The sequence below is a fragment of the Nelumbo nucifera genome, chromosome 1, assembly GCF_055504915.1.
Source record: "Nelumbo nucifera cultivar China Antique chromosome 1, China Antique-T2T, whole genome shotgun sequence".
NCBI classification, from domain to species: Eukaryota; Viridiplantae; Streptophyta; class Magnoliopsida; order Proteales; family Nelumbonaceae; genus Nelumbo; species Nelumbo nucifera.
In genome coordinates this window covers 173243400-173257963 of record NC_142649.1, presented here as the reverse complement: position 1 = coordinate 173257963, position 14564 = coordinate 173243400, and the positions used below count along the sequence as shown (strand labels likewise).

Below are 14564 nucleotides of genomic sequence, written 5' to 3'. Positions count from 1 at the left end.
ATATAATGTCTATATATACATAGTTTGAGAAGCAACTTCTCGTTGCATCTCATTCTTTTGCCCAAAACAAACAAGAGAAAATAGGAATCTTGGGCAAATATCTCTATTTTCTTGTTCGAGTCATGAAAACAAACAGACTATAAGGTTGTGAAACATTGTTCATTTCACACACTAGTAGGACTCCTATTTTAACTACAATACCATGAAAAGGAAAATGAACTCTTTTTTTTTTTTCATTTTGTATTGTAATAAAAAAACACTTACACTGATGTCTTGTGGCTTTTGTTTGGGAAGAGTGCAAAATGCTGGTTCACTGCATATATATGCACTCTGATTTAGTTTTGCTAGTATTTGGCAATAATGGATTTGTCTTGACAATGACAAAAAACACAAGTTCCAAGACATTTGCATTCAAAATGACATCAAATATTAAAAAGGTATATTCTAGCATTGGGTTTTGTATTTGCACCTATTTCAACTAAAATTTATTTGACAAGAAAATAATTTGATCAATACAAAACTAAACCCCCCTTACAAATACATGAACCAGAATGCACTCTACATGATTGTATTTACATTCTATTTGCATTTCTCAAATGGAGCCTTGGGAAATAAGATAATCATATAATAAGATATTTATGGGTATAATAATAACTGAAACATGTCATTGAACTCACATCCAACTTAAATGGCTCTATTCCATAAAAGATGACAAGTTTAATTCAGGCAGTGTAGTTGTTACCAAACAACCCTAAAACTTGACTATTTGACAATGAGGAATAGCAGCAAGTGGAAGAGAAAACCCACAATTATATCCAGGAAAAAAACCATCTCAATAAAATAAACTAATAGGCTGTGTTTGGTTTGATAGAAAATAAGATTAAAGAAAGTTGGGGGAAAATTATTTACTCTATGAAACCAAATATAACCTTAAAATTCTACCAAAATAGCCTTAAAGAAAAGACTCACATAGCCATACTGCTTAATAAGATCATAACTTAAGGCCTACTTTTATTTCTTTATTTTTTCATTGAATTTCATTTCTGCATGCAACTCTTTGCAACAGTTATTCCTTAGGACCTTAGCTTCTCTACTCAGCAACCACTATTACTATTATCGTTATTCGTGAAACTTAAGCAGTTCAACTTGCATTTTGGTAACAGCTGAAGCAATGAACCGAATGGCTGAAGCTAAAGTTGGGCTGATTGAATATTTTATTATTTAATTAGTTTGTCCATTACATCACAAAGCAATAAGTCACCAATTCAGTCGACTCAGTCACTGTCAAACGGCAAAAAACTGCCGGCACGGCGGTGCCCTTCCATCAGATTCAGAGCTGCAGGAGAAATCCGTCAATCGAAAGATATCAGAGGGAGGAGTCGGTAGAGCCGTAGAAGCAATCGCGCATAGGGCACTTATCCTAACGTCGAAGGCTCAAACAAGCCCTCGTTATTGGGCAGAACATAAACACGTGTGAGTGCCTTCGCCGACGTTTCCCGCGTGTGGAGAGAAGAAGAGAGAGAAGCCAGTTCTGTGTTTGCTTTGCTTTGGTAGGAGAAAGGAGGAAAAATTCTCATTCTTTTAAGAAATCGTTGTCTATCGACGGGTTCTATTGTTTCTCTTCTTGAATTTAAACGCAATTACGAATCTGAGAATCTGAATTGCAAATAGAAGAAGGATTAAATCTAAATCGATGGAACAGCTCGTCAACTTCATTATTCGCCCTCCAAGGTAACAGTACAAAATTGAAAATCCCAGTTTGGCTATTTTTAGCTGTTTTTTTTCGGGCTTTAGTTTTTTTCTATTTTTGTTTCTTCTACGTGATGGCATGGCTCGTCTACGTTTTTTTTTTTTTTCCATTTATTTTGTTTTTGATTATTTTCCTTTTTTGGTTTTTTTGGGTACGATGAGGTAGAAATTGAACCGTATTCGCTTTAACTGCCATTGTTTGATTTGGAAAGATTGGAATGTTATTTAAACTTAGGAGGTTTCAGTAATGTTTGCTTGGGGGGGGGGTTGTTAATGGATATTGGACTTTGTGAGTTAAATTTTCCTTCTTGTTTGTTTTTTTAGCAAGTGAAATTTATATCTGGGTTCTCAGGTGGATTACAACTCTGAAATTAAATTCCGGTTGGACCTTATTTTTGTTTGTTTTCATATATTTCTTTGAATTTCTGATGCGTGGGATCTGATATTGGATCTCCTGTTCATTTGTGCACTTTTCTACAACATCTAATCGAGTTTTCATTTCCGTGTGCCTCTGAGTTCGCTAAATTCAAGGAACTGGTACCCCTATTTTGAAAGTTTGAATATGACACAGGTGGATCTCCATGTTGTTTATTCATTTATTTCTAATGCACTTTCGTGGTATCTGCAAATTTGGATACCTCTAAAATAACCGTGGAGCTAATGTAGAGATTCTAGAGTTTCTTAATATTCACTTTAGGGAGTTCTAAACCTCCTAAAAGGTTTATTGCAATGGTCTTCCTATTTGGGCTTTCTTAAAAGGTTTTCAAGTTAGCTATATTTGAAAACTTGATAATACAAACAATAAAAAGAAAAAGAGAATAGCAAAATACAGAATTCTAAACCTCTTGGTTTTATAACTTGGAGTTAGCTTTTGGCTTATACATAGGCCAGTGCCAGTTGAGAATCTCCAACAGCTCCAATGCATTATTAGTTCAACTCAATTCAATTCAACTCAACAGAGTCTTGTCTCAACTATATGGGTTTGGGAACATGAATCCTGTTCTGCTGTTTCTTCTGTACTTTTTTTTTGATCGATAACTGCAACATTTCAATTCATTAATAGATCAAAAGTGTACAAGATAAGAATTATAAGAGAAAGAAGATTCAGTCAATGAGAGATAAAACCTCTTATCTCTCCCCCAGCTTTCCTTCCTTCCATTACAAGAGTGCCTAGAATAAAGATTATTCCGCCCCTTGTTTTGCTAATACATCAGCTAATGAGTTAGTGCAACATTTAACCAATTGAAAGAGATTTCCATATCTCTTGTCAACCACCTTAGTTTCTTCTTTTCATTGCTATAAATCCAGAACTTTTAATCTTCTCCTTGTAACCAACTTACTACCAGTTTGGAATCTCCCTCAAGAATCAGCTTCCTAATGTTCAAGTCTTTTGCTCTTTCCATGCCTTCCATCAGTGCCAATATTTCTGCTCTAAGGGAGTCCCCCTCCCCATCTGGTCCTGAGTGGAGAGCTAGGATTTTGCTCTCCTCATCTCTAAACACTCCACTAATACCTGAAAGACCTAGGTTTCTCAAACTGCTGCCATCAAAATTAAGTTTAACAAATCCTCTTTCGAGAGGAGACTGGAAATAATTGGTGATAGGCTTAGATGAGCATGAATCAGCCAATTCCTTCCACTTTCTAAAGAAGACATCCATTGAGGCATTGGAAAAGGTATCCAAGGATTTCAGCCAATGTACCACTCTGAAGAGGATTAATTCCATTAATTCTTCCTCGATTCTCTCCTCTAAAATTCTATAGTTCCTTTCCCAAATTGTCCATAATGTTGCTGCTCTTAAGCATCTCCACATGATTCTTCCCCTTTTCTTTGGCCAATTGAAGAAAGGAGCCAGCAAGCTTTGAGCATTTGCTGGATGGGACCACCTACATCCAAACAAGGCGAGAGACCATTCCAAAATAAAAGAAGTAAATGAACAATCACCATTGGCCTTGCACAAGATATACCATTGAGGGGATACACACCAATTTGGTCATTTTCTTTGGAGTAAGTCACGAGTATTAATCTTTTCAGGAACAACTTCCAGATAGAAAGCGCCTATTCTAGGAGGAACAAGCTTACACCAAACCTCCTTAATTGGAAAAAAAGGCAAGGAGCTAGAGGAGGGCTTAGACAAGGCTTTGAAGGAGGAACAAGAGGAGCCTGAAGGGGTACAAGTCCAAATTCGGTTATCTGGCTTAGAGGGATCAAGAAACACATCTTCCAACTTTTGTAGTAAGGTGAGTACATTCTGGAGTTCAGAGTCTCTTATACCCCTCCAGAATCCCAAATTCCAGCTGAATTCGTTACTCAAATTTGAAACAACCAAGAATATAGAAACAGTTTCATTTTTGGAGCAAGAAAGTTCAAATAATGATGGAAATTGTTCCTTCAATGAGGAGGGCCCCAACCAAATATGTTCCCAAAATTTAACTTTGTTACCACTACATAGATTGTATCTGATAAAAGGAGAAAAGAGTGGTAGTACTGCATTGATGACTTTCCAAGGAAGGCCCAATTTGCCCTAGCCAAAGTTCCAGCATCCCAACCATGTTTTCCAAGAGCCATGAATGAATTTTTTCTTTTTTTTTTTTGAGAAAAGTTAACAATTTTATTGATGAAAGGAGAGGTACACAAGAGTGTGTACAAATACAAAAGAGGGGCTAGACCCCTGAGAATTACACAGGAGGACAGGAATCACAGTACAGAGTCTCTAGAATAACTAACTCAAATCGGTAAAACATTGGATGTAGAGGGCCTGAAGCTGGATAGTTAATCTCCAATGATCTGTAAGTAGTGAGAGATCCTACTACTGGAGCCATAAAGGTGTTATTTACTTTTAAGACAAAGGGATCTACAATACTTGGGTGACATGCTCATTTCTTTCTTTCTGGTTCATGGGCAGCTATCTAGATTCCAGTCTTTCTAGGAGGCACTTCATGGTTACTAGACTTGTTTGATAAGTTGGTTTATCACTTCTCAAGATATGGCCTATTTGACAGTGCCTCACACTCAAACCATTTTGAGAACCTAATTAGCAGTGGCACTTGTTGAACCACTGTTATGGTTAAGGTTTTTTTTTTTTTTTTCTCTTTTTGATCAGTAACAGCAAATTTTATTAAGACTATGAAACTTTAATTACAAGAGGGGGAGGGGGGAAGTAAACTTTCTTAACTCCCCCACCAGCACAAAACAAAGGATACAAAATTAGAAATGAGCCCCAAAAAAGGAACCCCTATTCACCCCTTGCTTCACTGTTGTGGTTAAGTACCAATCATGGTTGCTGATAGGCCATTATTGTTCCTAGAAAGCAGATATTCCTAGGCATATTTTGCATTGGAGCTTTATTGCTGGTAAATCACATTGACCAACCACAGACTTGGTTGAAACTGAAGAAGAATCTGCTCTGGTCTACTACCCTAATTGTAGCCCTTGGTTTGGAGTTTCACAAACCAATAAGAGGGGGATGGTGGAGTGTACAACCATAAGGAAGAAATTCCATTTAAATTTAAATTTTTTTTTTTTTGATTGGAAACGGTAACTTTCATTAAGGATATTAAATAAACATCTTACACTGTCAACCACTCAGACAAAGAGTGTTGACCCCAAAATAACATCAAGAATTACAGTACAGCCCAAAATAAGTTTTCCCTGAAAGTCTTCTGTTTTGCCAAGCTATCTGCCACAGAGTTTGCCGATCTCCTTACCCATTTGAATGTTACTCCAACTTTCCTTGCCAAGCAGATTATTTCCCTTATTTAAAGTCTAAACTTCCATACACCCAACTTCTTTGTTTGCAGCCACCCTATTAACAATTTAGAGTCTCCTTCCACCTCCCAAGTTCTGAAATTCCCATTGCTTGGCAAATCTCAGGCCTTGTAGGAGAGCCAAAATTTCAGCTCTCATAATTTCCCACTCCTATGGGACCAGAGTATAGTGCCACCATTCTGCCCTCCCCATCCCTAAAGACTCCCCCAGCTCCTGAGGGTCCTAGATTACCCATGGAGCTTCCATCAAAATTTAATTTTACCCTTTGTTGTGCTGCTGGTGTCCAAGAAGGCTGAATGACAGGCTGTCTGGTTGAAGAGTTTGCCACTGTTGGCTAGCCCCTTTGTATATCATCCACTGAAAAATCTTTAAATAAATCACTTACTTTCAGCCAATGTATGACTTAATGGCTACACAGTTAATGATTCTTTCTGTTGGTCTTTGTGCCCCTTAGAATATTTTGTTATTCCTTTCTTCCCATAAAGACCAAAGAATGGCTGCTCTTATTGCCCTCCACATCACTCTTCCCCTTTTCTTTGAAAGTAGGAAGAAACTTGGATTGAAAAGACTTGTCACATTCAGGGGAGGAGTCCACCTGCAACCAAATAAGGAAGAAAACCAATTCCATACACAAGAAGCAAAGGGACAAGAAAGTAAAAGATGTGTTATTGTCTCACCATTTCCCAAACAAAGGCAACAAACAATAGGGGAAAGGCAATGATTCGGCCTTTTTTTTTTGTAAATTATCCAGAGTATTAATTTTCTGAAGCACCACCTCCCAACAAAAGGCTCTTACTTTTGGGGGTATAGGACTACACCAGACTTCCTTTGTGGGAAAGGAGCTTCCTGGGTGCGAGGATTGAAGGAGGGCGGAGAAAAAGGAGGCACAGGTATAGGAGATTGGTTCATCTACTAAGCCCATTTCATAGTCCCTTAACCCTCTCGTTAATCCTAGATCCCAAGAGTTTTCATTAACAAGCACTGAAGAAATCACTCTCCCTTTGTTGAGGGACCAAGAATAAATAGGTGGAAATCTGTCTTTGAGAGGAATGTCCCCAAGCCAGATATCCTCATCCTCCCAGAAATGTATTTTATTACCCAAACAAGCATCATACCTGACCATCGGAAGGAAAGAAGGTAGCAAACTGTGAAATTCTTTCCAAGGAGAAGACCTTGTTGCCCTAGGATCAAGACCAACATCCCATCCGTTGTCTACCATGCCATGAATGCTTACAATTACATTATGCCATAAATTTTCTTGTTCCAAAGGAAACCTCCATAGCCATTTACCCAGTAATGCCATGTTTCTAAGTTTGATGTTTCCTAACCCTAGGCCTCCACTATCCCTACTTGAAACCACCTCAACTTTACCAAATGATCTTTTTTTGTATCCCTTGGCTCCCACAAGAAGTCTCTCATCAGTTCTCCAATTTATTGGCCACTTTTATGGGGACCTTAAAGGTTGAGAGGTAATAGACTGGCAAATTAGTCAATGTTGACTTTATTAGGGTTATTCTACCCCTTAGAGATATGTAGTTTCTCTTCCAGCCAGCAAGCTTTTTTGTGAATCTTTTCACTACCGGATCCCAGAAGCTAACAAAAGTTGGGTTCCCCCCCAAGGGTAGTCCAAGGTACTATAGAGGCCAATCACCTACCTCACATCGCAACAAACTAGCTAGGCTTTCAACCTCTTCTCTCTCCGTATTTAATCCTGTTACACAACCTTTTCTCCAGTTTACTTTGAGATTGAAAATCTTTTCAAAATGAGTTACCATCCTTTGTAAATTTGTCATTTCCTCCCTTTCTCCTTTGCAAAAGATTAGAATATCATGTACAAATTGTAAATGGGTAACCACCACATTATTCCCCCCAATTCTCCACCCTTGTATCAGATTGTTGGCATCAGCCCTTGAAATCAAATCACTAAACACATTTGCTATTAGAGTGAAGAGGAAGGGGGTCACCTTGTCGAAGGCCCCTTTTAGCTGGAAAGAAATCTTTGGCAACTCCGTTAACCAAAATGGAATAATGATAGGAGGAAATACAACCCTTTATCCATTTCCACCATCTCGATCCAAAACCTCCCAACCTTAGCACTTCTAGAACGAAATCCCAATCTACCAAGTCATAGGCTTTCTCTAGATCCAATTTGCAAACTAGCCCTTTTCCTTTCTCCGTTTTTTATACTCTACACACTCGTTTGCAATAAGGATTTGGTCTATTATTTGTCTTCCAAACACAAAAGCTCTTTGATTTGGAGAGATTAAAGAGAGAAAAGCTTTTTTAATCCTCTCAACTAACACCTTGGAGACAATTTTGTACATGCTACCCACAAGGTTTATGGGTCTAAAATCTTTTGGGTGGGAGGCATCTTAGGTCTTATGGATCAAAGTGATAAAGGTGGCATTTGCCATTTAGTTGAATTTTCCCCTTAAAAAATTCAGCAAAAACTTCCACTAAATCAGCACCCACAATTTCCCAGCAATCTTGAAAGAAAGCCATCGTGAAGCCATCTGGGCCTGGGGCTTTGGATCTTTGCATAGAGAATATAGCTTCCTTTATTTCTTGGACTTCAAAAACCTTTTCTAGGGATTCCATCAACACCCTAGGACCTCTTTTCCAGTCAAAATTTTCTAGTGGCTCTTTGGAAACTCCCTGACTAGTAAAAATGCCTTTAAAAGTGATCCATAAAAGCCTGTGCTATATCCTCCTCCCTAGTTAGAGTTTGCCCATTCCACACTAGCTGAACAATAGAATTTCTTCTTTTTCTCACATTTTCTACTAAGTGGAAAAAACTTGTATTGCCATCACATTCCTTTAACCACCAACATCTAGTTTTCTGTCTCCAACAAATCTCTTCTTTCCTCAAAATCTCTTCCAGCTCATGCTTTAGTCTCCATCTCTCAGATTTCTCTTCCTCTTTTATTGTCCTTTCCCCTTCCAGCTCATCTAATTCCCCTATTCTATGTGAGATGCGCGTCTTTCTTTCCTCCAATGACCCAAATACTTCCTTATTCCACTCTTTAATCCTGCCCTTCAACCTTTGTAGTTTTTTGTAAAATCTAAAACCCTTCCATCTAAACTCCACTTGGTCTTCTTCCCACCATTCTTTCACTTTTAATTTGAAATCCAGATGTAGCAGCCACATGCTCTCAAACCTAAAAGGGTAGGGCCTCCTCCCACTCTTTGTTCAGAGACGCTGATAGGACAGTGATCCAAAGTAGTTCTAGGCAAGGCCCTAACCACTAGGCTCCACCACCCTTCCTCCCAGTCTAAAGTAAAGAGAAATCTGTGGAATTGGAGGGTTACTCAGGAATAATGCTTAATTATTCTAGCAAATTTGCAACCTTTATTAACATGTACATGAGGTCACCTCTTTATTTTATAACATGCCTTTTTATTAGTGGTTGCCTGTTTAGTGCATGGTCACTGACCATTTGATGCATTGCCTAGGGAAGCCACAACGACTTGTATACAGAACCTCAGGTTATCAATAACCATTGGATGGCAAAGCATGATGATTATTTGGGTGGGGGGGGGGGTGGAGATCATAGGTTGTGATAGGAGGGATGAGGGACAAAGCCAGATCTGGATGGCCATGTAGACTGCAATTGGATTAGATAGTTGAGACCTTTGGCATCAAGAAAGAATCCTCCTTTAGTTTCCTAGACTAGCCAATATTTCTATAACAGATAACCTTGAAAGAGAGGGTGTGCCAAGAAATGAGCTTTCAAGCCCATACTTCTTTACCAACTTGAGGGTATTATTTTCTACATTTTGTGTAGGGGATTTGATGGGATGGTGAACAGTACTGGGCTTCCTTTTATCGTGAGCTAGGGCCTTGCATATCTATTAATATATATATATAGAGCATTTAAACAACACATTTAAGTTGCTTATATAAAACCAATGGAAAACTTTCTTGTACAGAAAGAGAATAAAAGGAAATTATATAAATAAAGAAACATAATAATATCTCATGGAATATCTTTTCTAAATAATCAAATAAAGAAAATATCTCCAGAATTGGCTGCTTTGATGGTATTTATCTCTCAAAATAATTCTCCTTGGACTTAATCATATGAGCATCAACTATATTACTCAATAATCTCTAAATGCTGTTATAGCAGCTTGCTCTTTACAGGCAAACCAACTAAGCAAACAACAGGTCTGGCTGAGATTAGCCTTATTTCTGGGCTCAACATTTGGACTTGGTTGTATGAACAGCATGGATGTCCTGTAGTACCTTTCGATGCTGAAATCCTTATGAAGCTTAGCCTTCATTAATTATGATGCTAAATAATCTCTCTCATTGCCATAAAAGCAAGCGTTACTAATTATGCCACAGATAAAACCACAGATCCAACTTCGAGTAGAGTTGGATATGGAGTTTTTTGCTTTCTTATTATAGGACCAAGAAACAAATACCTATCAGAATGGATTCTATAAAACCTGGTTTAACATCTACAAAAAGATTTCATGCCTTTGTCAGACTCTTTGGCTAAGCAAGGGGTTTCTTGGGTATCTTTGTATTGGGCTAATTTATAATTTCACAGTGCTTGGGTCTGTAGATTCTGTACTCATATCTTTGAGGAGGTAGCATCTTGTGCCTCCTCCAAGGCTGATTGTACTTCCCCTTTTTATCTCTTTAATAAAATTTCCTAATCATTCATAAAAAAACATCTACAAAAAGATCTGGTTTAAGAGCTTTTCCCCCACTATCTCTGGGTACATAACTGCACCATACATTCCATCTTATCAGTATATTATTCCCTGCCTACTGGGGAGGTTACCTAGTTAACTTTATTTTTCTGACTTGGGAACTACTTTTTTTTAACCTTTCTTATTTCTACTTGATACATTTCTACTGTAGACATGATTAAAATCTTTTGGACATTAAGATTGCAAATGGTTCAAATTTTATATTTTTGTTACTCATATGCTTTTCAGCAGATTTTCCTCTCAGCATCTTAACTCTTCAATCCATTTTTAGTGACATAAACATAATGTTCTTTGGGCTGCAGAGCTGATTATAATCCACAAAATGACTTAGTGGATCAAGAATTTACTTTAAGAGGACAAAGGTTTCATAGAAAAGACCTACAGGTAAATATTAATTTATCTTGTTAAGAGTGGTAAATGTTCACTTCACTTTCTTAAAATATAAGTTTTTCCCTATTTTCTCTAAGGAGTACTTAAGAATCTCCTTGCCTTCTCTTTTTTGTTATATATATTGTTAAATTTTCATCTCTCATAACTCTCTCTTTCTTTCTCTCTCTTTTAAAGGTACTTCTCTCATAACTTGGTTTTAATCATTGTTATATTAAGGCATTAAAGTATATTCTGAAGTCAAAGTTCTTTCTTGACATGGTCAGCTCTCAGTGTTGGTCACCAATCAAATTCTTTTGTTCATGAGATAGACTTGAGCCTTTTCAAAATCTACTTTTGTATTTTTATTTTTTATTTTTTACTTTGAGCCTTTTCAAAATATACTTTGAATCACAGACTTAAAATATATTTGTCAATATGCTTAGACCATTGCTCTTCATGAAGGCATGGACTTCTAATGCCTTTTCTGATGCTTCATTGAGTATGAGGTGAGAATTCCGTTGGATATGGCATTCATGGAGGCTGGCTGGGTAAACTATAAGTTCCAAAATCAGATTGGATAGGACCAGTTTTTTGGGGTTAAGGCTCTAATTACTTTTTAATAATTAATGCCAAACAATTCACTATAAAATTTTCCACTTGATGGGTTTTCTGGATGATATTTAATATTTCATGGGGCTTAAGTACAACAATTAGGATGCCACTGGACATAAAAGGGCAGCCCAGTGCACAAGGCTCCTGCCAATGCGGGGTCTGGGGAGGGACAAATGTACACAGCCTTACCCCTGCACATACAGGGAGGCTGTGTCCAAGATTTTAACCCTGGTCACTCAGGTCGCAATTGGAGCAACCCAACTGTTGTGCCAAGGTCCACCCTCTAGGATGCCACTGGACTTAAAAAGTTAAAAATTCTCAATTGAGAAGAACTAGGGTGGGGTATTCATCAAAAAAAAAAAAAAGAACTAGGGTGAGGCTGGAAAAATAGAGCAGTAGTGCACTTTTTTAGTCCCTTCTCTTTGGGGCCTTGGTCATGGAGGGGGGAGGGTTGGTGGTGGTGGTGGTTACATAACTAAAATAAAGCTAAAACCAGGGCCATTTGAATTGGGCAAGAGAAGAGAGGATTAGGAAATCCACAATAACAAAGTTAATATATAAGGATGTGGTGGAATTTTGATTCTCCTCTCCCAGTCCTGCAAGAGGGAAGAGCCTCCCCCATCAAGGAGAGGAGAAGGAAGTGACTTTATACTTTGATGGAAGTGCAACTGGAAACCCGGGTACAGCAGGAATTGGTGTTGGTGGTGTGCTTAAGAGAAGGGATGGCCACCCTATGTGGGCTTTTAGCGGACCAATTGGGGTTGCAGACTCCACAACTGCAGAAATTTTAGCTGCTTTAATAGGACTCTGTATCACGAGGGCTCTAGGCATGATTGATCTAACAATCAAAGGAGATTCCAGCAACAGGATAAAGTGGTTGGGGGAGAAGGAAAGGAGGACCTTGGAGACTAGCCCACTACTTAAATGAGGCTAGAGATCTGTTAAATTCCTTGTCTGTAAACGTTTGCTGGATTCCTAGGGAATTAAATTCTGTAGCTGATAGTTTGGCTAAATCTGGTACACACAGGGATTTTTGTACAGTGATAGAAACATACCTTTGTAACCTGTGTGTAGATTGATTGTACATCATCTCATGTACTCTCTTTTTCCTTCTTAGTCAAGTTAACCTTTTTCTCAAAAAATTTTTGAGGAATTATAAGAGGAAAACAACTAGGAGATTGAGACGATTAAAACCATGGAAAAAAAGGTTGAGGAGTTTCCCTTTTCTTTCTGAGCTAGGATTGGGTCTCACTAATGACACATATATGGAGTCTATCATTAAGTGAAAGCATGGAAGCAAACAACGTAAGAGTGAAATTTCAATACAACTTTATTCATCAATTGTGTTCTCTATCATAGGTTTAGGTCCATATTTATTGACTATCAGATTTCAATGACTGGTTCTATGGGTCCTAGACATAAGTTCTGTTTTTTGCCCAACACAGAAATTATAAAGAACAAAAAATTTACTTGAATTTGATCTAGGCACAATATAAACTTTGTAAGAACTGGTTTATTCCTAATTGGACTCATATTTGCATTGGTTCTTAATATATCTAAGTAAAAATTGGAAATGCATAAAACAATTGGGACCGGGTTGTTTCTTTATTTGGGTGCAGGTGGAACTTGCCCTCTGAAGTAAAGCTGCTCTTCACTCCAGTTGCTCTTGGACGATTGACGAAAGGGGGAAGATAATGTGGAAATGTATCAGAGCTGCCACCTTGTGGATTTTATGGGAGGAGAGAAATGCTAGAATATTTCAAGAAAAGGAAAGGAGTCTTGCTGAAGTCAAGGAATGTATATTGACAAAGACAATTTCATGGCTGAAATCTTCACAATTGTTGGCAGATTTCTCCTTTGATGACTTAAGGAGAAATTGGGAAACAGTGGCTTCTACAGTCTCCACTAAGAACAAATTACAGGTTGAATGGAAACCCCACTGGATGGAGTGGTAAAATTGAACTTTGATGGCAGCTGCCAAGGTACCCCAGGGCCATCCGGAATTGGAGGGATTCTGAGAGATAAAGACAGCAATATGTTGTCTCTTTTCTCAGGACCAGTGGGTGAAGGTGATTCTGTAAGGGCAGAGCTACTAGCAGCAGTACAAGGTATACAAATGGCTAGTCAATTAGGAGTGAACAATTTGTTAGTAGAAGGAGATTCCGAGGTAGTAGTGGGCTGGCTGAATAGCCCAGATACAGTTTGTTGAGGCTACAGGGATCTGTTAAAGAAAGTTAAATGGATGAAGAAATATGACTGTTAGGTTCCAGTGGGTTAGCAGATCAGAAAATGTAATGGCCGATTCTTTTATTTATTTTTTGATCAATAACAATTTCATTAATTCACCTAAGAGGTTACAATAGCTGGATAGACGGACAAGCCGGCGAGATGGCCAAGCAAGGGGTGTCAAGGGGTGATCTGTTTTGGGCTACTTTGTAATTTGTATCTAAGGTTTGGGCATGTTTAGTGTTTATGGTTCAGTCCTTGGGGGAGGTAACATCTCGTGCTTCTTCCTAGGCTGCTTGTATTTCTGATATTTATTTCAATAAAATTACTCTCATTTATCAAAAAAAAAAAATTGGGACTCTACAAACATTTCTTTTCTGATCGGCATACTCTACAAACAAAATATGACCATAGAAAAATATTTTAGAACTCAACTCATACGACAAACTTGATAATTGCTGCAGCCTATGTGGTATAGTGGATGAAACTGTTCCCTGCTTGCTACTAATCGCAAGTTCACTATAATCATTTGGTTCCATTTTGTCCTGCTGTTCATATGGCAATTGGGTAATGTCCAAGGATATTCTCATGCACATTATTCATGGTCAATAAGGGCAGTAAATGCACAATCCTATGGAACCTTCTATCCTGCATGAGGGTGATCATTTTCAGCCCAGCCCAGAAATTCTGGGCTTGGACCTAGGTTGTGTCCAGGCCCGGCCTGCACACATTTGTATATTATATATATATATATATTGTATTTTGTATTTTATATATATAATATCAATATTTTAGGCATAAAAGTCATTAGTGTGGAACCAGGCCCAGGCCCATGTAGCCCGGGCCCTAGCTTATGTTTCAGGCCCACAACCCAGGTTAGACCAGGCCCAGGCCTGGGCTATAGCCGTTATCACAGGTGATAAGCCTGGCCTGAGCCTAGAACATGATCACCCCTACCCTACACCCTTTTCTGGTTTATTTGGAAGGAGACAAATGATCTGATCTTTGATGGTAAAAGCTTACCTACTGAAGGGTTAATTGGGGAGGTTATGATTTTTGGTCACTGGATCATAGGTCAAATGGTTCAACCATCCAGTTTGACTTAAATAAAAATATGAAA

At 38.2% G+C, this 14564-nt stretch overlaps 1 protein-coding gene across 2 annotated transcripts in view; it reads left to right on the top strand.

Annotated features, from left to right (window-relative positions):
* Positions 1–1093: 1093 nt before the first annotated feature.
* Positions 1094–14564, top strand: part of LOC104596404 (uncharacterized) — a 39584-nt gene continuing 26113 nt past the window's right edge. The window contains exons 1-2 of one of the 2 annotated variants that reach the window (XM_010257551.3): positions 1094–1731; positions 10540–10621. In XM_010257551.3, the coding sequence (XP_010255853.1) occupies positions 1694–1731; positions 10540–10621 (120 nt within the window). In that variant the 5' untranslated portion in view covers positions 1094–1693. The remainder of the gene's footprint in view (positions 1732–10539; positions 10622–14564) is intronic. The other variant, XM_019197635.2, reaches the window with a different exon arrangement.